This window comes from Lactuca saligna, chromosome 4 (assembly GCF_052625555.1).
Source record: "Lactuca saligna cultivar CGN05327 chromosome 4, ASM5262555v1, whole genome shotgun sequence".
NCBI lineage: Eukaryota > Viridiplantae > Streptophyta > Magnoliopsida > Asterales > Asteraceae > Lactuca > Lactuca saligna.
In genome coordinates, this window is record NC_136420.1 from 16888474 (window position 1) to 16915732 (window position 27259).

The following is a 27259-nucleotide window of genomic DNA, read 5'->3' on the forward strand; positions in this document are numbered from 1 at the left end:
TTTAAATGGTGTATGTGTTCCTATCCATGTGAATTTGTTAAAACCAAAGTTTACGACAAATTCAAACTCATATGGACCGAACTTTCTTAATATTGATTTCTTGCCTTATGGTAGCACAGCTGTCGACCATGTCTTCCAAGTAGTTAAGCAGTTCACCTTTGCCTATCAAAGTACTTTCCATTGATCAAGGTCCTTGCCTTTTATGCATTCAAACGAGAACTCATAGGACTCATATGCACAATTAACTCAATTGGAATGGCATAGAAAACAAAATAGTGTCAACACGATAGGTTGTAAACCTCAACTCGTGTGCTATTGATGATCGATAGGGTTTACTTGATTTGTTCTTGAAACCTTTCAAGACCATTAATACTCCCACTGACTCCTTGATCCTAAACATTTCTTGACAACCAAATATTCAAGAGTTAGTGTAGTTGTTATCATAACACTTCATAAAATGGTCCTAGTTGGTCTTTGTCTTATCCAAGACATCACAACTTTCCACATTTTATGAATGTTAAAAACCTTCTTAATACTTGTCACTTATTGCCACAATCTTAACTTTAAGACTTGTTATTGGAACGAAGTATGATTGACTTTTTGATTTAACCATTTCTTCAATTCTTGATTCCTCTTTTTAGATATACAATTGTACTAAAACTCACTTAGAGGGTCAATTGAGATATGGTTCTTAATCATTAAGACATATCATAAAGCATAAAAGGTACTCTCCCTTCTTTTTAGACTGGAGAAACTTTTATCTTTCAGGTACCTCTTATTCGAAGGGGAAGGAGCTGGCGCAATAGCGACACATCATACACGCACATTGTTTTCCGCACCATGAGTTATTATGGGATTTTGTACTCTGACATTATGGTTGTTTTTATGTTTTGGTTTTCAGACACGAAATATGTTTATGAAATGATAGAATCAAACAATGGTAATTCTGTTGTATTAGGGTCTAAGTCCATAACTATTTTGGTATGTACTTGACCCGATGGTGCATGGTCCTTTTGGGTTGCCTTCACCGAAGCAACTTGATTGGAGAAATATATAGAGAGAGAGAGGATAATATGATTTATTAATATGTTATAAGAATAATATATTAAAGGAGAAATCATATTTGTTTAATTATTATTGGTCAATAATTAATTTTGTGATCAAGTGTAATTAATTAAACTAGAGGGGCTGAATTGTAATTATGTGATAGTTACAAAATAAGGTAAGGATTATCTTAAATATATGGTGAACGAATTTAAGGTGATAATGCCTTAGAATTCGACTAGGATAAGGGTTTCTAAGACTTATCTTATGGTTGCTTGGTGGACAAGCAACTAGATAAGGATAAGGACTAAAACCCTAATCCTAACCCTATATAAAGACCCCTAAGGCCTTAGAATTCGTGGACTTGATCCCTAGAGCATCTAAGGACGAATTCTAACCTCTCTCCTCTCTCTTTATACCTTCTCCATTTGCTCTTGGTGTTTGTAAGCCATTAGAGGAGTGACACTTGTGACTCTAAGCCTTCCAAAATCAATACAAGGAGATTTGGGATTGTTATTGCTACATAACAATCAAGGTAATATTATAAACCTATTCTTATGTTAATATGATTACTTATATGCTAGTATTAGGGTTTCTTTATGTGTTCATAATGTTGTGTATCTAATAGTGAAAACATAGATCCAATTATAGGGTTGCATGCACACATAGGATTGTTTGTATAAAAACCAACAAATTCATAGATGTTTTCCAAAGTATCAATTTAAAAATGAAATTTTTGGACATGAAAATTGGGTCGTTACACACCAGCTCAAACCTCTTGTTCCTCATATTCTTCGACATCCTGTTGAGGATAGCCACTGGTCCCTCAATGTAGTTCAGGTTGTTATCGACCATAATGTCCTATTGAGAGTTTCAAGAGTCAACCGATAATAACCCTTTTATTTATCACTAACACGCGACCTGAGTTTGATAACCGGTCGTGTTTGATTGACACATTCTTATTTCTACACACCTTCCAGTTGAGTTGACAATCATTAAGAGTTCTATGTTTTAATTTAACTACAAAAGAAAAGCACGTTGGTCGGTAAAAATACATTGATCAATATGTGTGAGATGGTGACAACACGAAAGCACTAGTAGGCCCATGTGCTACCAAACGACAATAGATTTAGAATAGCGAAGTTCAGTTGTAACACCTGTGTTTCTGGGCTTGCCATTTTTAGCAATGTGATAGTCTAGGTTAACCTTTGTAACCCGTTTTGAAATAATAGAAGTGTATTATTTGAGTATTATGTGTTTTGTGTTTAATTGCTTAATTATATGGTTTGATTAATTAAGAATAAAAATAAGCGTCAAAAATTTAAGTGTATAATAAACTTGATATCTTTAGATAATGTTGTAGTAGTTGAAACAAGGTTTCCAAATATATAAAGAATGCCGAAATCCGAGTTATAACGAAGAAGTTATGACCTGTCGAAGTTTCGCGACAGAACCGACAACGCTGAATGACGTAAAAAGTGGAATTTACGTCAGAGTGATATTTAACCTTAGTGATCTAAACGAGAATCGAAGATCTCGTTGTTAGTATCAAAGCGCCAAAAAGTTAGGCGAGAACTTACGTCAAACGAAGAAGTTATGAATTTATAACGAAATTTTCTGTCCCGGCCTATTAAAAATAAATAATAAAAATAAAGTCAAAATTAGCCGACGGAGTCTAAACGAAAGTTGTAGAGTGTAGTCTCACATTCGCGTGGATATAAAGAACGTCAAAAACGGAGTTCGTATGAAAAAGATATGAATTTCCTAAGTTTATTAAATAACTTGTATTTAATTTTAATTGAAAAATCCGGCCTTATCCGAAGGCGAGTCACCGGACTCATTCGGAGTACGCCCCGCGTACAGCGAAGATGTCGACATTCGCACTCGAGGACTTCGGATGACGAACGCAATGACGATTTCGGACCAGTACGCCTCGCGTACTCCGAGGCATCAGCCTCCTATAAATAGGATGCGAGGCTGCCGAGTTTCTTTGCTATTTTTCTCCATTCTCTCTCCCGTTTTGCCTCGATTTGCGTGCTAGAAATACCCCGAAGCCCCGGTAATATTCCCGAGTCCCGAAGCAAGTCCCGAGATCCCGCAGATCCTGAGAAGTGCGGTTTCCGAGCCGAAGCTTTGTCCGCGAGAAGTTCGATTTTTGTAGAGATCTTCCAGATCTGCTGAGGATTACTACTTTTGCAAGTCGTAGTGTTGTCCGATCATCTTCTGATCAAGTGAGTGTATACTACCTTTCATAAACGCAATAATAATACAAGTATGGTTTGAGTGTATTAAGTATATTGTTGTTTATATGTGTGAGTGTGTTGTTACTTTCTCCTAACGTATAATTATGGAGTATTTTATACGAGATACGTGTTATGTGTATATTTTGTTGTTATGTGTGTGAATGTATGTTCACTTTCTTCTATCTTACATATCAGATTATTTCTATATGAAATACGTGTTATGTGTGTGTGCCTCAACTGTTATATGGAAAATGTATTGATCAAGCATGCTATACAGGTTTTGAAAATATGTATAAAAATGTATGTTTTTATCTACTAATATGTTGGGTAGAACATGGGTAGATAGTTGGTATGTAATAAACAGATGAGAGGCCTCGTTGTTGTTTTGATCCAGTCATCTAGCGGAATTTAGATGACGACCACGGACTTTTCTAGATAGTCTAGTGGAATGCTAGCATGCTCATAACCTGTAGGTGTTAATGAACTTGGGTGTTCATTCGCTGTATTCCATCCCCCTCATGGTTGTCTTATTTGACTTATATTGCTGAGGAACTCCCGCAGCATGTGTTGTCACCCCGATGAAAATATTCTTAGATTAGGTCCCTTGTGTTAGTTATTTTAGGGACGTAAAGTGAGAATAACGGGAATGGGTAACTGGGTTATTGTTGGTTGATAATAATTAATTTAATTATTTATTGTGGGTTGAAAACCCTATATGCTCACCAGGCTCCCAAGCCTGACCCACTTAGTTTTATTTGTATTACAGGAAGTGGCGCACGGGCGTAAGATGGATGAACCATCAAGTTGTTTTGTTTACAAGTCTGTATATGTATATACTTGTTGAATGACTTGTAATGTTATCGTTTATGCTTATTGGTCTATATCGGAACATGACACCCAAAGTTTTGATTATATAATGAAAAATACATTTTTTTTACGAAATGCTTTGGTAAACATTGTTTTATCATGTTTTGTTTTTGGGAACAAATTCCGCAACTCTTTCAAATCAAAAGGATTTACTCTGAATTTATTTTAAAAGCATAAATGAAAATCGGTCTTTTCTGGCCGAGATTTTGGGGATGTCACATCAGTCCATAAAGGAAAGCTAAATTTGAATTGGTTTTTTTTGTCCTAAATTGTGACAACATCAATTCCGGATCGAACAAAGTCAACCGAGTCAATTCGACTAGTACAAAGAGTTTAGGATAAATACCATGTTCCTAATGTTCTTAATGTACATCTTACGAATATGAATACAAAGTGCATCGCTTTTCAGCAATTTGTGAATAAAAATCCTATGTATGATTATCAACGCGAAAATTCGATAATTCATGTGCATATTATTTTGGCAAAAATAATATTCATAACACAATGTGCTGAGATCTTTGATGATATTGAGGTTTCTATAAAACTTCAAACTTTTTATGATTTAAAATTTAGTAATTATACATTATTATATCACACTTTGTAATAAAATATCACTCTTTTTTATAAAAATTGCCACACTTTTATAAAAGTATCTAAATTTTTATAAAAATGTGGAGGTGTTGACTTTGTGATACGATGGCTACACCTTTTCCCAACACAACATTTATGCAAGTTTATGGGTCACAAATATTACTTTATCATTTTGCACGAATCATACAATTAATTAAATGTATAATTATTTGTACACTATGTAACCACTATGGAAGAGTAATACTTGCATTTGCAAAAAAAATATAGTGTTCATTACACTAAACGTGACCCTGTTAATACAAATTTTGTGAGACATAGCCTTCACCGTACTTACTTGAGTAAATACTAAAGTTCCCGAATTATAACCAAAGTCTCGGTAAGAGAGCGTGACACTTGTGTATAGATCTATACAGGACTAACTACCTCGTACCTGACAAATGTCTAACATTTCGACACCTAAAGAATGTCGTAGCACGCCAACTAATCGTTAGCACGGTTATAATAACTCACATGAGATTTAACAATACATTTGGTTTACGGAGCTAACATACATTCAATTAGTTTTATACAATGATAAAACTACATAATACTATTTTCCAGTACAACACTACTTACATTTTTGGTCTTTGGGCTTAAGATTTACAATTCATTTTTAAAATAAAATATTGGATTTTCTGAAATACCGATTTTTCTCATACAAAACTCTTATGAACTCACCAGTTTAATTGTTAACACTTTTTCAAAACCTACTTGCATTCTCAGGGAATCAATAAGTAGGTAACTACAAGATTTTGAGGTTTGAACGCTACGACATCACACAATTTACTTTTGTCATAATGTAATTGGTATTGAAACAAACAATTTTTGGATACAATGTAATTTTCCCAATTATAATTATGATGGTTGTGTTGCTTTGATCACTACTATTCAATTTGTTGTGACATTGTTCATGAAATCATCCACCCTCATACGTTTCTGCCGTTTTGGTTTGGGGTGTGACATAAACATTGTCTAACGATTGTAGGCTGAAAATGATATATTCACATGGATGGGAACATATGCACCTTGAAATCTATATGGTAAAGATTCAATATAATTAATGAGAATGATTACGAGGAAACACATTTGCTGATAGGTTTTAAAAGATATGATAAGACTAGTATAGATACTGGTTGTGTTAATTGCATTCTCAAATTCACAATATGATTACAACATCTCTATTCATATTTTGAATTGTGATAAATGGAAATGAATTGTTTCAACTTTCAATACATATATCTATAAGTTTTGAAAGGTTTTAAACACACACATAAGCTATCAAATGAAGGTGAGAGACTTATTGAAGCATCACATAACAAAAATTTGTACTTCAGTAAGGAAGTAAAGAGCAAGGTTTGTAAATTGTTTCGCTATGAAAGACTTAAGGTAGAAGGCACTCATACTTTGTTTTAATTGTAAAAGTTTAGATCGTGTTAGGGGTGTTCACGGGACGGTTCGGCTCAGATACTAATAAAATTGTGAACCATGACCACGGGGCGGGTACCTTGCATGCACTAACTGAAACCGAACCGTGTGGCTAGAAAACCCGAACCGAACCGAACCGTATGAAGGCGGGTAACCGCGGTTCGGTTCATGGGTACCCGCTAACTGTAAAAAATAAGAATTAGTCAAAACTACAAAATCCATTTCAACAATTTTATTCGTTAAATCAATCACTCACATAAAATTAGGAAAAAATATGAATTCTTGCTACTCAAATATGCATTTTATGAATAAAATGCGTAGACATAAAACCTTCATTATATAAATATTATAAAGTTGATATAAATACATACATTCAAAATATATGGTTTATGAATCTAATAATTTAAAGATAGCGTTTAAATGAGTTGTGATCCCAATTTTCGTGAGTATTCTTTGAGTACTGTGTAGCTATTGGATCTTATTTGCAATTGTTTAGTCATTTACTTAAGTATTAATTTTAAACTGGACAATGGACATCATATAAAATTCAATATATATATATATACACACACGGTTCGGTTTGGATATCCACGGATATCTAAAGATCCAAACCGTAACCGACCTGTAAGTACACAGTTTTTTCGATTTCAGTTTATTTCGGTTTCGGTTTTTTCGGGTTCGGATTGGTCGGATTGGCTCGGTTTTGCGGTTTTTTTGCACACCCCTAGATCGTATAATTTAATAGAACTTAGTTATACACATGTGAATATCATGCTGAAATGGTTCAACATAGGAAATTCCATACATTGAAATATTATAGCAAAAGATTAAACAAATATTAGATATAATGAATCGAGTCTCACATGCTTACGATATAGGAACAATTACATTTGCTATACTATTTACTTGCTATTATTTTTCTAAATGCCTTGATCATTGGAAGGAAAAGGATTAAAAATTTTGTGTGGCTGGAGTTGTTAAACAACTATCAAGAACAATTTGAGGTTTACTGAAGATTGGTTGCTTGTGGACAATTGGAAGTATGGTATTGTTTGGGAGGACCATAGTGACATGTTTTAGATTAAGATGGTTCTTTGTGACAACCGTCAAATTATGGTCAAGTTAAAGTCAAACAAAGTCAACAAGTCAAACCGGTCAACTCAGTTAACCCTTGTATACTAGGGTTTACATTATATAATTACTGTACAACTCGCTATCCTATTGAGAAATCATCAATTGAAAAGTTCGTATATATAGATTTCCTTAACCTAAAACAGTGGTAAGTAATCGAATAAATCCATAAAACACTATTGCACACTCATCATGAGTGTGTAGGACCCTTAAACATGGCTTAACGGGGTTTACGAACCTTGCGTTGCGAAGCCGGACACTAAAAAATGTCACAAACGAAACCTCTCCCAATCACTTTCACTCTCTCTCCAAAATCTCTCTCTCTCTCTCTGTATGAGAAATCTCTCTAAGAATGTGAAACCTCTCACATATCTCTCTCTATATGAGAAATCTCTCTAAGTATGACAAATCTCTCCCAAATCTCTCTAAGTATGAAAAATCTCTCCTATATCTCTCTCTGTATGAGAAATCTCTCTAAGTATGACACATCTCTCCCAAATCTCTCTTTGTATGAGAAATCTCTTTAAGTACGACAAATCTCTCCCATATCTCTCTCTGTATGAGAAATCTCTCTAAGTATCTCTGTATGAGAAATCTCTCCAAGAATGTGAAATCTCTCCCAAATCTCTCTCTCAACTTTTTATAATCACTCGGGGCATCCCAACCCTCGAATTTGACGAAAACAGCTCGAAAACGGAAGTCTATGCGAAAAACAGCCTTAAGGAGCCGAAACTCCTCTTAGGAGCCCAACCTCTTAGAGCTGAATCTCCTGAGAACCGAAGCCTTGCATCAGAACCGACCCCCCCCCCCCCAACCAAAATGGACCGAGGGCAGGGCCTATTTCGGTCCCCTGACAATTCTGAATCGAGACCGAGACTTTCGGCTCTCCCCTCCCACTTTCGGTCCGAGAGGCGACCCTGCGCAGCCGAACCCTCACTCTCGGTTCCTCTTCTACTTTTGGTTCTAGTGCTGCTAAGACCGAGCCTTCGCGACCTTCGACCCTAAATTTCGGAATTTCGCCTTTTTGCCCGGTTTCCAATATTTTAAGCGTTTTGAACCCATTTTTCGAGATTTTAATGCGGAATTTTCACCTAAAATCATATTTTAATATAATAAACCCTAAATATTCATATTTTAGCTATATTTTGGGGAAAATCATTACCTAAGAATAAAATGTATTTGGTAAGATATTTAGGTAGAATGTTGACTTATCCTTTAGACAAGGACACAAACAACCTCCCCATACCTTTATAGTACAACCCTCAGTCACTATTACACCATACCTAGTCACTTCATAGTACTTTTCCCACCATTTTGCAGCCACACACTTGGTCAAGACCTGGAAAACCCTAATTTCTCCTCACATTACTCCATTTTTCCACCAAGTTACAACTTCATTCTCTCTCACACCCTCTCTCTAAGATTTCGAGATTCAAGGCTTGTTTTCAATCTTTCCTTCTACATTTGGTAAGTATCTTCCTCTTACACTTAGATATTCTACTATCTTTCATCCAAATCCTAGATTGCTTACATAAATTTCGTCATATTTGTGTTAGATCTTCAAGTCTTCAAGCACCTCCCGAGTGTTCTTGAGTTGAACACTTCTTTCCTCCATCATCCATCTACTGAAATCACTCAAGGTGAGTTCATACCCCTTCATTTTCATGTTTTCTTAAGTTTTAATGGGGGGGGGGGGGGGGGATACAAGTTAAAACACCAAGAACACAACTAAACTCAAATATCAGCTTTCAACATAATAGTTAATGTTCATTCACAAACTGTTTTGGTAAACTTAAACAATTTAGTTTTCAAAACTGTATTAGGTGCAAATAGATCAGGTTCATACCTTTAAAATGACTACTTGCACATATTCACACGATTTTCCATGATTTTTGATAATTTTTACAAAACTGCCTATCACCGTAGCTACAAATTCGGACCAGTCTGTGAATATGAATGTTTTCACACCAGATATAGACTTCTAAAAATCATGAGAAAAATTATGGACAAACTAGACACAATTTATAAACTCTTAGAATTTACGGAATCAATTTTTGACTCCGTATGAATTTTCTATAAATATTCCAAGAACATGAACAGAAAGGATAAAACTAGCAAATTGTTATTAGCTAAATTGCACCTTGTAACTTGCTGAGCATGGTGTGTATTATCATATATAAATACATGTTGGTTATATTACAAGTCATTTCACCATGGATACATGTATTACACAGAAAATAAAAGGATTTCTAACCTTACAAACATTTGATAAACTATCATAGGCATAGTTATGTTCATTACATTACAAACTATTTATAAACTATAATAGGTATAGTTTATGATCCATCTTACTTTTTGAAGTCATTACAAAAGATTCATTCATTAAGTGGGGCACAACTATAAAGTGTAGGTTTATTCATTAAGTGGGGTACAGCTATAAAGTGTCGGTTTATTCATTAAGTGGGGTACAACTATAAAGTGTCGGTTTATTCATTAAGTGGGGTACAACTATAAAGTGTCGGGCTATTCATATAAACGAGGGTACGAATGCAAAGTACCGGGTTTATACAAAAAGGGATACATTACAAAGTATCGGGTTTTTCATTCAACTAAACAAGTTTATGTCGGTTTGAACTTACATGATTTATTTTAAGCATGGAAAATACCTGTAAATTTTGGTTTTGACATTTAAGGCTTCACATCACTTTTGAAAGAAAAATATTGGATTTTTCTTGGTAACACACGACTCATTATAAAGATCGGTTTCCAAACTCTTCGTCCAAAAAGTTTATGAACTCACCAACTTAATTGTTGACACTTTTTTTTTAGAAATTACTTGTATTCTCAGGAAATCAACGAAACCAGGAAATCATAAGCTTTTAAGGATGGTACGCTACGACATTGAACAACTATTTTATACCATGTTGTAATCAGTCATTGAAATACGTAGCACTTGAAACCATGTGACATTTTCAATTATATTTAGATGATTGTAATTATTTTGAGCACTGTTATACTCTTTGTTGTGATACTATACATTAAGTCCACCCCCATATGTTTCCGCCATCCTTGGGTTGGGGGTGTGACATTCTTAGTCAAAATTGATGGTCATACGAGAATATGGAAATGTTTTCATAACGAGGGTTTATTATTAAGTATACATGTGAATTGGAAACTTTAATGCAAAATAAGTGTTCAAGAAGTATACCTTGAATCCGAAACTTCATTACCATGAAGTTGTTTCTAGTAACAAAGTTCCAATGGAACATTATGTAATATCGTTGGCTCAGTCACTATGACTTTGAAGCCTTGACATCACGGAAGGTCAATGCATGTAAAGTTGGAATTCTAGTACATTTTAGATAGTGATAAAAATTTAGAATTGTGAAATGAATATCATTAGAATAATGTCCATTTGATATGTTCACAAAGGAAGAACCATAGAGCAGCATAATATGCATGTTCATAACATGGGATGATTCATGTTATTTAATTCAAGTGGTTAATTTTTTTTTGAAAGAGAAATTCAAGTGGTTAGTTGATTGTTCCAAACATTATACAATGAATACAGTGGTAATTATTATGGTGATTAATTAATAGATATTATTTATATTCAATGAGTGTGAGACCATAGTCAATTAATTTATTATTGTGATTCACTTTGCATATTTTACTTCCTGAATAATTTAATTATTAAAAGTTTAACAGTCGCTCATACTTTAGGAAGTAAGCAGTGAATTAAGACTATCATAAATTGAATTGTAAATCTTATGTGAAGATTAGACATTGCAATAAGATTGCTACAATGTTCATGAATACTTACTAAATGAGGATTTAGAGAATTAAATAAACCCACACTCAAAGAATTTTCATGAATTCTATCACGAGTAATTCCGAGACGGTAATATATTATATTCTTGAAATAATGATATATGAGTTGTAATTTACAAGTCGGTTGTGCATTGGTGTTACAAAATGCATCAGTAACGTGATGTTATAAAACATAGTATCATGCATGATTTGGTGAGTAAAAGATACAAGCATATGAGTCGAAATTTATTCGTTCATTTTCCTTTATGGGAAAAAATGATATATTTTGGCCCCTCGATGATTCGATGATTGACAATCATGTGCAAGGCCTTGCCCGTACTAAATTGATATGTTTAATTAGTAGTATGGATCTAGTTGTCATAGATCGAAAATCGGGAAACAGAATCTTGGACTAATAGATTGATTATGATCCATGTTTCACGTCTATACGACATCTTGCAGAATGAATGAATATTTTATCACTTATCTAAGGACCAACGTTTTGATTAAATTAGAGTTCGACGATTGCTTTGGAAAGCACACTCAGCTGTTTAATTTAAAAGTTATACCTATAATTTACTTTTAGAATTATCCATGTGGGAGACTATTGGAGTAAGTCCTAAGTCAATAACTAAATTAATATAATCTTGAATTATTACCAAAGTTCATTTTGGGTTGCCCTCATAACCTGAAATAGCTAGAAATTATATTAGGAGAAAGAGAGATAAATAATATGTTAATATATTATATGATTAGTATATTAATTGGATATAAATAATTGATATGTTAATTTATTATGTAATTAATGAATTAACATGAAATCAATTGTTATATAATTGATTTGTTCAACTAGTGAATTGTAATTGTTCAATAGTTGAACAAAATAAACAAATATAGAATCATCCAAGGGGTGGAGGTTTTGGGAGCCTCTTTAGGGTTTCCAGAAACCTCCTAGATGCAGATAAAAAAATGATTTAAATAGGAATTAAATCTATTATTTACTAATCCAAATATTGCTTTGCCCCTATGTTACATCAACTATAAATAGGACCCATTATAACATTAATTTCGTTCATGCTCTTCCCATAAGGCTTAGGAACAAAAAATATACATTTATTCTCTTTCTCTCTCTCTCTCTCTCTCTCTCTCCTCTTTATTTTAAGGTTTATAGGTTTTAGGTGTGATCCATTAGAGGCACAAGATTTTTGATGCTTGCATTCCAAACACTTCAAGAAGAAGCAAGCACTTCAAGAAGGAGACTGGAGGGATTTGTTCACCACGACAAATCAAAGGTATGTAACCATAATTATTCTATTTAATTATACTAGGGATGCATTAAGGTTCAAATTATTTTGTTGTTCATAACATGTTACATTCAAAGTGTTAAAGACATAGATCTTTTATGTTACATGTGCCCTTAAATGTTAAGTGAAATTCCGCAAGCACATTGTTATTGTAATCTATAAATCCCATCAGAAATAAGTATGGTCAATAACACCAAATTGATTCATCAATTCCATGAATTCTCAAGAAATTGATGAATGGATTATATAGGAAGAGAATTAATGGCTTACCAAAATCAATTCATAGCCAGTGATGAAACAAAAAAACACAACCCTTCTTCATCATTGACATTGGTTTTGCCTCACACTCGAAATCACACTATTCCTTGCTCACGATCGCTGCTTCCTATCCCTCCAAGTCACACGTTTTTTTAATTTATTTATTTTTATGTGATGCTCACAAGAGAACAATTAGGAATCGACTGATTGTTTTATTTATTTATTATTATTTTTTTATAAACATACGAATGAACGGACACAAGGAGAATGGTCGATCCTTCTCCGTGGGGGTTATACTACATTTTTCTAATTGATCCCTCAAGAATTACGAGAAAATTTCAAACACTCCCGAATTAGTTAACAATTAAAGTTTCCTTTTATGACACCTTAGCCCCTAAAATTCATATTAAATATTTTTTATGATTTAAAATTACATTTAGTTGCCTCAAATCATTTTAATTAAATTTTATGTCCCTCAACTATGGTTTTTTTTATTAAATAACAATTAACATCATTTTATTTAATTTATTTAATCTAGTATCACAAAAGAAATAGTCCGGTTGACGAAAGCTAACGCCGTCAACGGAAGGATTCCTGAGTCGTTAAACAAACTAACCGAACACGCCAATTTGCAGTAGTTTTGTTTCAAGAATCAACATTTCCTCCTCCTAGTTACATTTTTCCATCTCTTTTAACAAAACCAATTGGCAAATGCTTTTACATATCTTTTAATTTCTTACGTGCAAACAAAACATGTCTTTAGGTGTATATGATGACGAGGAAGCTATTGCTATGATAAAGTAGATATAAATTAACTAGTGCAAGGAAAGTAAATGTATATTTTTTTTCACAGGGACCATTGTATTTTTAAAAAAAAGTTTAAACTTTGGTGTTAGTGTTTGATTTTCTGTCAGATTGTATATTTTTTTGGAAATGACAATGTACTTTATTATTTTAAGGTTTGCAATCACTTCATATAATTTTTAACATGAGAAGACAATGTATTTATATTTATATTTTCTTGGTTTTTTATCACTTGATCAACTTTAACAAAACAAACAACCTATTCTGAATTAAAGGTAAAAATAACATATTTATGTGGTTATGTTTTTTGAAGATGCCAAAAATTATTTAAATTCAACTTACTTTTGTTTGTTTGATTACTAGCTGTGAGACCGTATATTATACGGGTTGATTTAAAAATTATTTAAACTTAAAATATAAAAATGAAATATTTTTTAATGTACAACTTTAAAATAAGAAAGAAAAAAACGTATTTATTACAATTTAATAGAATATCATATATATGATATTTAATACTTTACATATATAAGTATATGATTTTAATTAAAAATTAAAATAACAAAAAAATAACAAGTGGATAATATTTATTTCAAAATTACCACAAAATGATAAGTGTTAAAACTCATGAGAGATTGAAAAATGATAAAAAAAAACAATCTTTTATTAAGAAGTATGTCAATTTTTGAATGCTAATCATATTCGGATCCACGACTTAGCGGGGACGGATGTTTTAGTAGTTTTAGATTATCTGTGAAATAAAATGAAGTTAGGAGTATAACCATCAACAATAAAAACCATCGTGAAATTTTGTGTTTATTTATTTTGTTACTTCAAATAAAATTAAAAAAAAATATATATATTTTTGTCGCAATTTCTACGGGCCAAAATTTAGGGATTGTTTTGGCGTATAGAATCCCGGAATGTAAAAAGTTGAAAACCCCCAAAATTCGGTCACTTTAGATCAGGGTCTCTCGCGAGACAAATCCATCCATCCACACATTTCAAACCCTAGCAGTCTCTCCTTTTTCTCCGACTTTCCTCCGACATGGCTTCACGGAGGCTGGCGGCCTCTCTCCTCCGTTCATCACTCCACCGATCTCCATCAAGATCTCCATTTACTCACTCCAGCAGAGCCGCACGCACGCGCTCCCAGTCTCACCCTTCCCCTACTGGTTACTTCCTCAACCGAGCAGTCAACTATGCTACATCCGCCGGCGCTGCTTCATCTCAGCCACCCGCCACTTATACTGTTCAGGGATCTACTGATGGAAAGATCACTGATGAGTTCACCGGCGCCGGCTCCATCGGACAGGTGTGTCAGGTGATTGGTGCCGTCGTTGATGTGAGGTTCAGCGAGGGATTGCCTCCGATCCTTACCGCTTTGGAGGTTTTGGATAATTCGATCAGGTTAGTCTTGGAAGTAGCGCAGCATTTGGGGGAGAATATGGTGAGGACTATTGCTATGGATGGTACTGAAGGGCTTGTGAGAGGTCAGCGAGTGCTCAACACCGGATCTCCAATCACTGTAAGCATTTCTTCATTTGAAAAGAACTTTTATTATGAAAATTGAAGATTTAGGGTTTTGAGATAGTTTTGTATCAAAATGTGTTAGATCCAAAAGAAAACTTATACGCGTGCCATTTCATTTTTGATCGTTAAGATCTGTATGTTACATTACTTATACCTGAACTTAAAAATTATATATTTTTTTGATTGTAGGTACCTGTTGGCAGAGCCACTCTCGGTCGTATCATTAATGTTATCGGAGAGCCTATTGATCACAGAGGCGATATCAGTAAGTGTCTCGTTTACTATGAAGTATCATCACCTTCTTCCCTTTTTCTAGAAAGACTAACTTATCTTTCCTCACTCCATATCAACAGAAACCGATCATTATCTACCTATTCATAGAGAAGCCCCAGCTTTTGTAGAGCAGGCAACTGAACAACAAATCCTTGTCACCGGAATCAAGGTAATTCATTGAAGAGTTGTATTTTAGTAGTATCTCTAGATTCATTTTGAAATGAAATGTTGTTTCTTATAGGTTGTCGATCTTCTTGCACCATATCAAAGAGGAGGAAAGATTGGTCTCTTTGGTGGTGCTGGAGTAGGAAAAACTGTTCTCATCATGGAGCTTATTAACAATGTTGCCAAAGCCCATGGTGATTCCCATTTAGCTTTTTTTTATATAATTTAGACAACACCTTGATTTTCTTGACACCACTTGTAAACAAATTTTGTTTTGTTTCCTCAGGTGGTTTCTCTGTCTTTGCTGGTGTTGGAGAACGTACCCGTGAGGGTAATGATCTTTACAGAGAAATGATGGAAAGTGGTGTCATCAAGCTAGGTGACAAGCAGGTAAATCTTTATATATATATATATATATATATATATATATATATATATATATATATATATTCCATTCCCATTTTCCCATTTCATTGTTATCTGATTACTTGTACTTTTGTTATTTGTAGAGTGAGAGCAAATGTGCTCTTGTGTATGGTCAAATGAACGAGCCTCCAGGTGCCCGTGCTCGTGTTGGGCTGACCGGACTGACCGTTGCTGAACACTTCAGAGATGCTGAAGGTCAAGATGTGCTTCTCTTTATTGACAACATTTTCCGTTTCACACAGGTAAGTGAGAGTGAGAAAAAAACTTTTCTTTCTTGATGAATGTCAAACATTGACCAATGAATATCAACAGGCTAACTCCGAGGTGTCTGCTTTACTTGGGCGTATTCCATCTGCTGTGGGTTATCAACCAACATTGGCAACCGATCTTGGAGGGCTTCAAGAACGTATCACAACCACCAAAAAGGGTTCCATTACATCTGTCCAAGCCATTTATGTCCCTGCTGATGATTTGACAGATCCTGCTCCTGCCACAACCTTTGCCCATTTGGATGCTACCACTGTGTTATCCAGACAGGTGAGTTGATATATAATTTTTCTTTTTGGTTTATGTGATTGTATATGTTAATTTATGAGTCTTATTACATACAGATTTCTGAGCTTGGGATTTACCCTGCTGTTGATCCGCTTGATTCAACATCGCGAATGTTGTCACCGCATATTTTGGGAGAGGATCATTACAACACAGCTCGTGGTGTACAGAAGGTTCTTCAGAACTACAAGAATCTTCAAGATATTATTGCAATTCTTGGAATGGATGAGCTTAGTGAAGATGACAAGTTGACTGTTGCACGTGCTCGCAAGATTCAAAGGTTTTTGAGTCAGCCTTTCCATGTTGCTGAGGTTTTCACTGGTGCCCCTGGTAAATATGTTGAGTTGAAAGAAAGCATTGCTAGTTTCCAGGTCAGTTTTTATTTCCTTTTTTTTTATTATAATTAATTGGCAAAAAAAAAAAGAAAACGTTTTTTGTTTAAAAATTTGAAAATTACAGGGAGTGTTGGATGGGAAGTATGATGATTTATCAGAACAATCGTTTTACATGGTTGGTGGAATTGAAGAGGTTATTGCTAAGGCTGAGAAGATTGCAAAGGAAAATGCTTAAGAGGACACTAATGGATTCGAATGTTGTTTAATTTCCCCCTCTTTTGTTGCTTGCTATAATTTGGACAAAATTGAATAATTACTGTTTTGTTAAGTTTTGTTTTTGTGATGATGATAGAGAAGTGGAGAGATGATGAGGTTGAACCTCAACCTCTCAGTGAAAATCAATTCACCCCTTGTGTTTTATTGTCGGATAATAAAGGGGAACAGGTTTTGGATTCTGTATATGGTTATGGTTATGGTTATGGTATTCTCTACTTGCTTTTTGGATGCATTTGGTGTTTTTAATATCTTAATTGATGGTTGCTACTTGTGTGTTCATATGTTCTTTATATGAGAAAAAGGTTATCTCTCAAAAGAGAGGTACATTTCTACTCAGTGAGTATCATTTGGTTACCGGGTTGGTGGTGGGGTTAATTGGATCATATACGATTGTTAGAATTTATTCGTCACGCTTTGTCATCATCAGAAGTGGAAGATTGTTGTTTTGAGTCTAGGGATGTGTTTTTGGAATGAATATCCAATCGAAACTTGGATAATTGTTGTTTTGAGTCTATGGATGTGTTTTTGGATTGAATATCCAATCGAAACTCGGATAGGACCAACCTGAATTAGGGAATAAGCTATTTGGGTATGAATTACTTTTGCCTAATTTGGGTTTTGGGTTAAATTTGGTTCGGGTTTTTCGAATAAATATTTAATTGGGCCAAAAGACCAACCTATAAAGTGAATATGTTTTTCGAATAAATATTTAATTGGGCCAAAAGACCAACCTATAAAGTGAATATGAAGGCTTTGTGCAAATGCTCATTATATTGCTCCTTAGTCTTGGAATAGATCAGAATATCATCTATAAATACTATCACTGGCCATTCCAACATCCATCTACAAACCTGACTTATTAGATCTATGAATGCTCCTGATGCATTGTTGAGCCCGAAAGCTATCACCACGAATTTATAATAACCATAGTGAGTCTTGAATGTTGTATTTTGCACATCATCATCGCTGATCCTCATTTGGTGGAAACATGATCGCAAATTAATCTTGGAAAACCAAGATGCATCATGTCCTGAAGTTGATAAAATAATTAATTAATTAATCATCGGGAGTGGGTAACGGTTTTTTACCGTTAACTTATTCAACTCCCATTAGTCAATGCACATCTTGTGTGAATCGTCCTTCACAATCAAGATTGGTGCTCCCCATGGAGAGCTACTCGGCGATTAAATCCTTGTTTAGAAGCTTCTGAAGGTACGTAGACAACTCTTGCATCTTTGGTAGTGCAAAGCGATACGGTGCTTTGGATATCAGAGCTGCACCAGGGACCAAATCAATTTGAAACTCAACTTGCCTCTCGGGAGGTACTCCTGGCAAATCTTAAGGAAATACATCAGGGAAATCCCTAACAACGGGCACCCCACTCAACTCCGTCACTAGAGTGTTTAAAACATAAGCTAGGAGCCCAAAACAACTCTGCTAAAGATATCTCCTGACCCTCGCATCTGAACAGAGAGTCGGTCCATGCGAAGCTCCCTCGCTAGGAATAACCGATTCTCCCTCACTTGGGGTTAGAACTCTCACTAGCCATCGATCGCAGTCAATCATGGCCCCATTAGGACCCAACCAAACCATCCCGATGATAACCTTCGATCATCTCAAGGAATCGACACCAAATCAATAGAGTATCTTACTAAATAGATTCAAGACACACCTGCGATGAACCCTTGAACCACTGACTGTACGGTCATCTGCAATCTCAACCTCCAGTGGTGTTGCGACGTCGTTCCACCGGTGTGATTCCGGTTGGCTAAGAAATCCTCCAAGCGGAACCTCTAGTCACAAACGAGAAATTCGTTAGACGTTCTCCGAGAGGGGATCGAGGGAGGACGCTCCGATGCTCTAGTCAACGGATAGCGTAAGGCTTTTAGGTAATATCTTTGCGAGAGAGTCTAGAGAGAACATATCTCCTTTAGCGATCCTTGGCGTTTCTTATATAGTTAGCGCTTTAAGGACTAGGGGGACCATAACAACGGTTTTTGTTATACTAGATTGCCATTGGTCCACACGTCCTTATCTGTATCACCATTTGCTCTGATTGGTGCAGAGGGAATTAATGGTAGTGGCCTCTGCACGACCATATTGACGCCTGCTTCCATACGCTAGCTCATGGTATTGCGTGGAAATTAAGGAGTCTTCTTCTATATGATGCTGGCTGTCGAGGGTGGCCGACCCTACCGTCTGTCTCCTCAATATTTTGTCTCGATGCTGGCTTCTGCTGGGTCCCAGGCCTAGCCGGTTAGTGCCGCCTAGCTATTTTCCCTTAGATGTATTCAAGCCAGTGGCTGCCTTGCTATGACTGGACGCCATTGTTTTTAGTTGTGTTTCGATAGACCTTTATGGGGTATGTCATCAAGCCCCTTAGTCTGGTAGTGATGAAGCAGCGTAGCGAGTAATCATGTGCTAGAATCATAGGCACACATGTCATTTTCTCACTTGTTGAGTAGCTATTGCCTCTGTGAACTGTCCAACTTTTCTCTGGGTATTTGATTTGCCATGATCTCTATCCATAAATACCCTCCTTCCACCTTATATGTAAGCTTCTTTTCTTCTCAGTTTCCTTCTTCTTTCTTTGTTCTTCTTCTTTTAAAGAAGATGGATCTCCCTGTTAGCATGATTTCTTCCTATGGCGTCACCCAAACTTTTGAGTACGCTGAGACTCTCCGGGAGAAGTATGACTTTTAGCCGGAGGATGACGTACTTGTTCCGTTGGACGGAGCCTCCTACGAGGAAGGTCGGAGTTTATGTCAGGACCTTTGATGCTAGCTACCGACTTCCAACCACTGATTTTCTCGATGAGGTGCTTTGCAAGAACGGGGTTAATGTTTACGACCTTACTCCTAATGTCGTAAACAAGGTCGTTGCTTTTGAGATGTTGTGTCGATCATTAGGTTTTCTTCCAAGGCTCCCAGTGTTCAAAGACTTTTTCTATTTTTCTACTGTTGGTGACAAGTTTACTTTCTACGCCAAGAAGAATGCTTAAGTCCTTGTTCCTGACGGGAAAAGTAGTCCGAAGAACTGGAAAAACCATTGGTTTTGGGTAAATAATTCTTGTTTTGGAGGTCCCTATGTTCGAACTGTAGCGACGTCTGATAGCGCTCCCAAGTTACTTGGCTGAGATCAAGCTCCGGAGCAATTCCTTGAATGCATTCTTGCTAGTTTGGAGATGAGCACTGAGTGGCGTCGTCGTCAAGAGAAGCTTGAGTTTTTTTTTTTTTTTATCACTAATGGGATTAAGATATAACGTTTTTTGACTTTCCTATTTCGTCTCTGTTCCTATTCCCCCCCCCCCCCCCCTGTTTTTTCTAAAGCATGAAAAAAGGATGTATTATCTTTTAGGTAAGAGACAAGTGTTGTCTTTTTCTGATGTGCTTGGGCGGAAGTTCCAAGGGGGTCTATAGTTTAGACCGGTAGCTCTTCATGACATCCTTCCTTATCCCTGTTAGAAATATGCCTATGGATTCGCTACTCCTGTCGTCTCGATCCCTTCTGGCAAGACACCTTCCCCTGGTAACCCGCCCGATGCACCTCTTGTCGTGCTTCTTCATCCCATCCCTTCTGAGGGTTTAGAGCATGTGGAAGATAACAAAGAAGGGATTGTGGTGGGTGCAACATCCCGTGTGACTAGGCAAATAGGGCTTCTGAGCCTTGCAACTCTTTCTGATATGGCCAAGGAAAAGACCAGTGCTGACCGCTGTCGTTGATGCAAGCTTACCACCGACTTTATCGCAACTCTGATGTCCTCTAGTGATGAAGTAATAAGTATCCTTGATGACGGCGTGCACCAGTCTGAAGGGATACCAGAGGCGCCTAAGTAGCCCATCATGAACAAAGGTCCTGCTGGGACTCGCCCAACAGAGCCAACTCCGGTTTATAAGGGTAAGTCTCCTGCTGTCTTGAAAACATCTAACTATGATGACCTCATTGACAATTTTCAAGGTAAGAATCTTTCATCCAACAATCTTTTCATTCCCAAATGGAATCTCACTGATAAGTCTCGTCTTTCTCAATAAGAAGTTGCTGCTGAATTTGCTGAATTTTCGCGTCATGTCTTCCCTAAAGGGACCGTTTCCGAGATGGAAGCTTTTACCGATGACCAAACAGTTGGCTTTATGGAATTTGCTTATGCCCAAAGTTCCTTCTTTTTTACTGCAGGAGCACGGCATATTCATCGTCTAAAAATTATGGCGGTTAAGCTTCGTGCAAATGAGAGGAGTCTCCAACAACAAATTGTCTATCTGAAATCTTCAGTGGAGTACCCCTTGGTATGCCTAACATACGCGACTAAGGATCGTGGAGCTAACAACATACGCACAACGTACCCCTTGGTACGCCCAACGTACGCGACTGCTCACTACTTTACCCGTTAGGTGCTTAATCCTTAAGCATTTACGTTCAAAATCCAGATCTAGGCTCAAAAGGATGCCCTTAATCGTAAATTTTCCAACTTTATGGTTTAGCATGGCTATTAAGACCTTAGCTCCAAAAACCCTAGCTTCTTTACCCATTAAGACAATCTAGCTCATGTATGGAAAGAAACTAATGACCAAAAACACTTTTTTATGACTTAACACACCCTAAAACCTATGAAAGGACAACTCAAATGTCTTCGAGTATCTCCTACTCACAAAGATCATGTTTAGGACAAAAAGGTGATAACTTTAAGCTAAAACTATATCCATAAGAAATATACATCAATGTTGACGCTTTTTACCTCCACAAGATGCACAATGAAGAGAAAATGTTGGATCCAAAGTCTTGAGAGCAAAGGTACTTCCTTGATGCTCTTCCTTCACAACCAAGAAAGCCCACTATTCACTCTAAAAGCTCAAAATGCTCTTCCTTAACGTGTACACCCAACGTACGTTCACGAGGCCAAATACGCCGAACGTACCAAGGTGTACGCCCATTGTATTCGTACTGCACCCACTACTACTAAATTACCATTAAGGACCAATCTTGAAAACAAAACTTAACTCAAGGGTCAAAAGTGAATACCTGGAAATTAGATGTTACAACTCTCCCCATCAGGCTCCCATGTCCATTCGGAACCCTTTTGATGTTGCCACTGGACCTTGACCAGTGACACTTATTTGTTACGTAGAGCCTTCATCTTCCGATCTACGATCGCCACCGACCTCTCCACATAATTCAGGCGATCATCAACCTGAATATCATCTAGAGGAACAATTGAGGACACATCAGCCACACACTTCCTAAGTTGAGACACATAGAAGGTGTTATGGATCTAGCTGAGCTCATCAGGAAAATCCAGTCAGTATGCAACCTTGCCCACCCAGGCCGAAATCCTGAAAGGCTTAATGAATATGGGGCTCAACTTGCGCTGCTTCCGAAATTGGATGACACCTTTCCAAGGTGACACCTTCAGAAGCACCAAGTCTTCTACCTGAAACTCGAGGTCCAAATGTCGCCGATATGATAACTTTTCTGCCGACTTTGCGCGAATCGCAACTTGTCTAGCACTTGCTGAATCAACTTAGTAGTCTTGAGTACAACCTCTGTACTCCCCATGAATCGATTCAAGACCCCCCCGGCAATAAATCGGGGTCCTGAACCTTCTTTCATACAACATCTTAAAATGGTGGTCGATCGATAATGGCATGATAACTGTTGTTGTAGGAGAACTCTACCAGTGGTTGGTAAGTATCCCAATTCCCTCCAAAATCTAGTACACAAGCCCGATGCATGTCTTCGAGCGTCTGAATCGTCCACTCGCTTTGGCCGTCAGTATGGGGATGGTATGTTGTACTAAAATGTAGCTGAGTACCCAACTCCTCATGAAACTTCCTCCAGAACATGGAGGTGTAATTATCATCTCGGTTTGAAACTACCGAAACTAGCATCCCGTGCCGAACTGCCACCTGTTGAACATAGATGTTAGCTAACTTCTCTATGGATATGCTCTCGACAATCAGTATGAAATGCACACTCTTGGTTAATCTATCAACAATAACCCATATAGAATCAACACCACGTGTCGTCCTTGGAAAATTTGTGATGAAATCCATAGTAATATCTTCCCACCTCCACATGAGAATGGGTAAAGGTTGCCTCTTGCCGTAGGGTCTCTAATGCTCCCTTGACTTTCCTTCAAGTAAAACACCTCTCAACAAACCAAGCTATCTCCCTCTTCATACAGGGCCACCAATAGCTCAACCTTAGATCCTTGTATATCTTCGTGGCCCCCGGATGGATAGAAAACTTTGACTTATGCACCCTCCAGAACTGTTTGTCTCACCCCACCTGATGCCATAACCCAAACTCAACCACATTGAGTCAACAACCCTCGACTGCTCTGTTAAATAAGGGAATATGTCCCCTAATCCGCTCGACCTTCCAATTCTCCTTTTCAATCCCTTCACCCGAGCCTTCTTGATCAAATCCAACAAAGGCGATGTGATAACCATCCTCAAACATATATATCTGATAGAAAAACTTACCACCTTGCTGCTCAAAGCATTAGCCACCACATTGGCCTTCCCAGGGTGGTACAAGATCTCGTAATCATAATCCTTTATCACATTCAACCATCTCCGTTGCTGTATATTCAGGTTCGGCTTGTCCATCAAGTACCTCAAACTCTTGTGGTCAATGTAGATAGTACACCGAATCCCATATAGATAGTTTCTCCAAATCATAAGGGCAAAAATCATGGCTTCTAACTCCAAATCATTTGTAGGGTAGTTCGGCTCATGAGGCTTCATCCGCCTTGAAGCGTAAGTACTCACATGACCCCTCTGCATAAGAACGACTCCCAAATCTAAAATAGAGGCGTCACAATAAGCCAAGAAATCATATAATCCCTCAGGAAGCATGAGAATAAAGGTCTCACATAATCTCTTTCTCAGAGTCTTAATAGCCAACTGCTGATCAGGCCCAAAAGTCATATTCTTCTTTGTCAAACGGGTCAAAGGTATTGCAATCTTGGAGAAATCATGGATTAATCTTCGATATTTCCATATGAGACCTAAGAAACTATGGATCTCATATGCGGTTCTCGAACCTCCCATCACACCATGGCCTCGATCTTGGTCGGGTCGACCAAGATACCGTTCTGGTTGACGATGTGTCTTAGGAATTGCACCTCGCGCAACCATAACTCACATTTAGAGAATTTGGCATAAAGTCTCTCCCTCCTTAGGATCTCTAACACCTCCCGTAGGTGCTCCTTGTGCTGCTCCTTGGCCTTGGAGTAGACCATGATATCAACAGTAAATACAATCACAAACCGATCTAGCATCAGCCTGCAGACTAGGTTCATGAGATCCATGAATGCTGCTGGTGCATTGGTGAGCCCGAAGGGAATCACCACGAACTCATAGCGACCATAACGACTCCTAAAGGTGGTCTTCTGTACATCACCATCCTTAACCCTCATATGATGGTACCCCGATCACAAATCAATCTTGGAAAACCAAGATGCACCTTAAAGTTGATCAAACAAGTCGTCAATCCTTGGAAGTAGGTAACGGTTCTTCACTGTTAGATTATTTAACTCTCTATAATCAATACACATTATTTATGAACCATCCTTCTTCTTTAAAAACAGAATCGGTGCTCCCCATGGCAAGATGCTCGGACGAATAAAACCCTTGTCTTGCAGCTCATGTAGTTGCGTAGACAACTCTTGTATCTCTGGTGGTGCCGGGTGATATGACGCCTTTGCTATTAGAGCTGCACTAGGAACCAGATCAATCCGAAACTCCACCTGCCTCTCGGTAGACACTCATGGTAAGTCCTCAGGAAACACATTAGGGAAATCCCGAACAATGGGCATTCCACTCAACTTTGTTGTACCCTCAACTCTAGTGTCTTCAACTCAAGATAGGAACCCAGAACAACCCTGGTGTAGATATCTCTTGGCTCTCGCAACTGAACAAAGAGCTGGTCCATGCGAAGCTCTCTCGCCAAGAATAACAAGTTCTCCCCCACTTAGGGTTCTAACTCTCACCATCTGTCCTTCACAATCAATCATGGCCCCATTGGGGACCAACCAATCCATCCCGATAATAACTTTCAATCCTTTCAAGGGAATCAACACCAATTCAATAGAGTACCTTTCACTAAACAGATTCAGGACACACCCGCGATGAACCCTCGGAGCACTCACAATACGGTTATCCGTAATCTCAACGTTTAGGGGGAAATCCTTATTCCTAGTTTGTTTAAACTAATGCTCTTATATCAACTGTGGCACCCTCTAATTTTTAGAATCAGTTGAAACTTTTCTTTATGCTTATATTATTATTGATGCGGAATTTACCAGTATATTTGAAAACTTTTGAGTACAAGTGATTGTATCAAGTTAATAAAACCCTAAGGATGTCATAATCGATACAGAAACATAATTTACATTGTACATGCCTAATGGTCATGAACTCTATTGCATGCTATCTCTTAATCACTCAACATCTTAATCAAATTCCATTAGCTCAAGTCTTGATACCTCTGATGCATGTAAACTGAGTGGGTCAGGTTGAGAAACCTGGTTAGATGCATATGGATTTTAATCCCACGGTATTGTTATGATAATATTCCTTAATTACCAGACTTGAAAAATCAACTATTACCATGCAATGTCCATATAGGATTACATCCCACATATCCATTCCTATCGATCCTCACAAATTATCAGGGATAAATTACCTCTCCTGATGAATGGTTAAAAAAGCTTGCCTACTAAGCTAGGGGATTCCTTGGTTGGTGCAATCATAAAGACATATGGGTCATCAGAGTATTTGATGAATATGGTATCCCATTTCATCTACGTCTATCAGTATGATCTCATGCCACAAAAGTATTCACAAGATTATCTAGAATGGTCCATTGTTGCCACCTGCTCTTGGAGGTGTCTGGATATGCCATTATAGTTGTCTGAATAAGACCTATCATTTTCGGTTATCCAAGGGGAATACAATAACATACTCCCGTACGGAGCTACTGTACATCTAAACCTGAGAGTGTCACGGAATAGAACTTTACTCCTCATTTCTAGCTTACACAAATTCTCCTAATAAGACTACCCAATATCAAACCTAATTGAACTAGGTATCTTCCATAAGTCTAAGTTTATCACTAGACTAGATTACAACGCACATAACCAACTTATTATACAAATTCTATTCTTGGATGACACTAACCTATCTTTAGTGTATATATATTCCCTATAGAGTATTATGTATTATTGTTCATTTATCTTCTTAACAATGCTATTTCTAATATTATTATAGCCTAGCGGTATCCGATGTTGCTCTCTTTCCTTGAGGTTGATGGTTCAAGTCCTATTGTGGACATAAGTGAGTTCAAGGTATAGTTTAATAATATATTAGATTTGTCGTTTCAAAAAAAAATCTATTTATCCAAACATAAAATAGAACCATATTCGGTTCGCACATAGCATGATATATATATATATATATATATATATATATATATATATATATATATATATATATATATATATCTTAACTTATAATCCAGGAAATAAGCATATAATTCACACACGACTACAAAAAAATATTTAATACTTTAATTAATACTTGTATTAAATCATGTTCATGAAAGAGACTATGCACTCACTTGATAAAAATGGATGACTGATGATTTCGGCAGTGCTCCGCTTCGCACTTCCAAAGAGACCTAGACGTATATAACACTAATCATTAGTCTAGTTTTATAATCCTAGTGAGATAATAATTATAGTCTAGATTCCTTAATAATCACAATGTTTACATCAAAATCTATCATGTAAGGAATAATCATATAGGATCATATCATAAGTAGGTTCCGTTTGGTATAATAGAGTATACTGTTTGGAAATCACACTTTAAACACTTCATTAAATCCAGTCTAGAAATCACTCTCGTAAGTAGATCAATCAATATAATGACTCGGAATCACTGATAAATCTTAATTATAGGTTCATAATAACGACTATAACGATAATTAAAAGTTACACCTAAATAAAATAAGTGTAAATTAACTTACAAAGTACTCTATCGAAAATCAGGAATTATGCGGGCATAACTCTAATCCGGGAGCTTCTATTCACCAGCTATGTAATACCGTATGGCTTCGTCGAAGGGGACAGAAACTCAGGAGTAAAATGGACTAAAAGGGACTAAAAGCTAGAAGGTACTTCAGAGAG

At 36.7% G+C, this 27259-nt stretch overlaps 1 protein-coding gene across 1 annotated transcript; it reads left to right on the plus strand.

Moving 5' to 3' along the window:
- The first annotated feature begins 14442 nt into the window (after window positions 1-14442).
- Window positions 14443-17256, plus strand: LOC145041311 (ATP synthase subunit beta, mitochondrial). The gene is made up of 9 exons (XM_078989324.1): window positions 14443-15041; window positions 15236-15311; window positions 15400-15488; window positions 15561-15678; window positions 15771-15874; window positions 15994-16152; window positions 16223-16447; window positions 16522-16833; window positions 16922-17256. Exons 1-9 carry the CDS (start codon window positions 14562-14564, stop codon window positions 17030-17032), a joined length of 1674 nt encoding a protein of 557 aa, XP_078845450.1. The 5' UTR covers window positions 14443-14561; the 3' UTR covers window positions 17033-17256.
- Window positions 17257-27259: the final 10003 nt, after the last annotated feature.

Excerpts from the sequence above, each read along its gene's own strand:
- LOC145041311 (XM_078989324.1), top strand. The coding sequence starts at position 14,562 with ATGGCTTCACGGAGGCTGGCGGCCTCTCTCCTCCGTTCATCACTCCAC. Across the intron at positions 15,312-15,399 it reads TGATCACAGAGGCGATATCA|AAACCGATCATTATCTACCT; the intron begins GTAAGTGTCTCG and ends CCATATCAACAG. Across the intron at positions 16,834-16,921 it reads AAAGCATTGCTAGTTTCCAG|GGAGTGTTGGATGGGAAGTA; the intron begins GTCAGTTTTTAT and ends TGAAAATTACAG.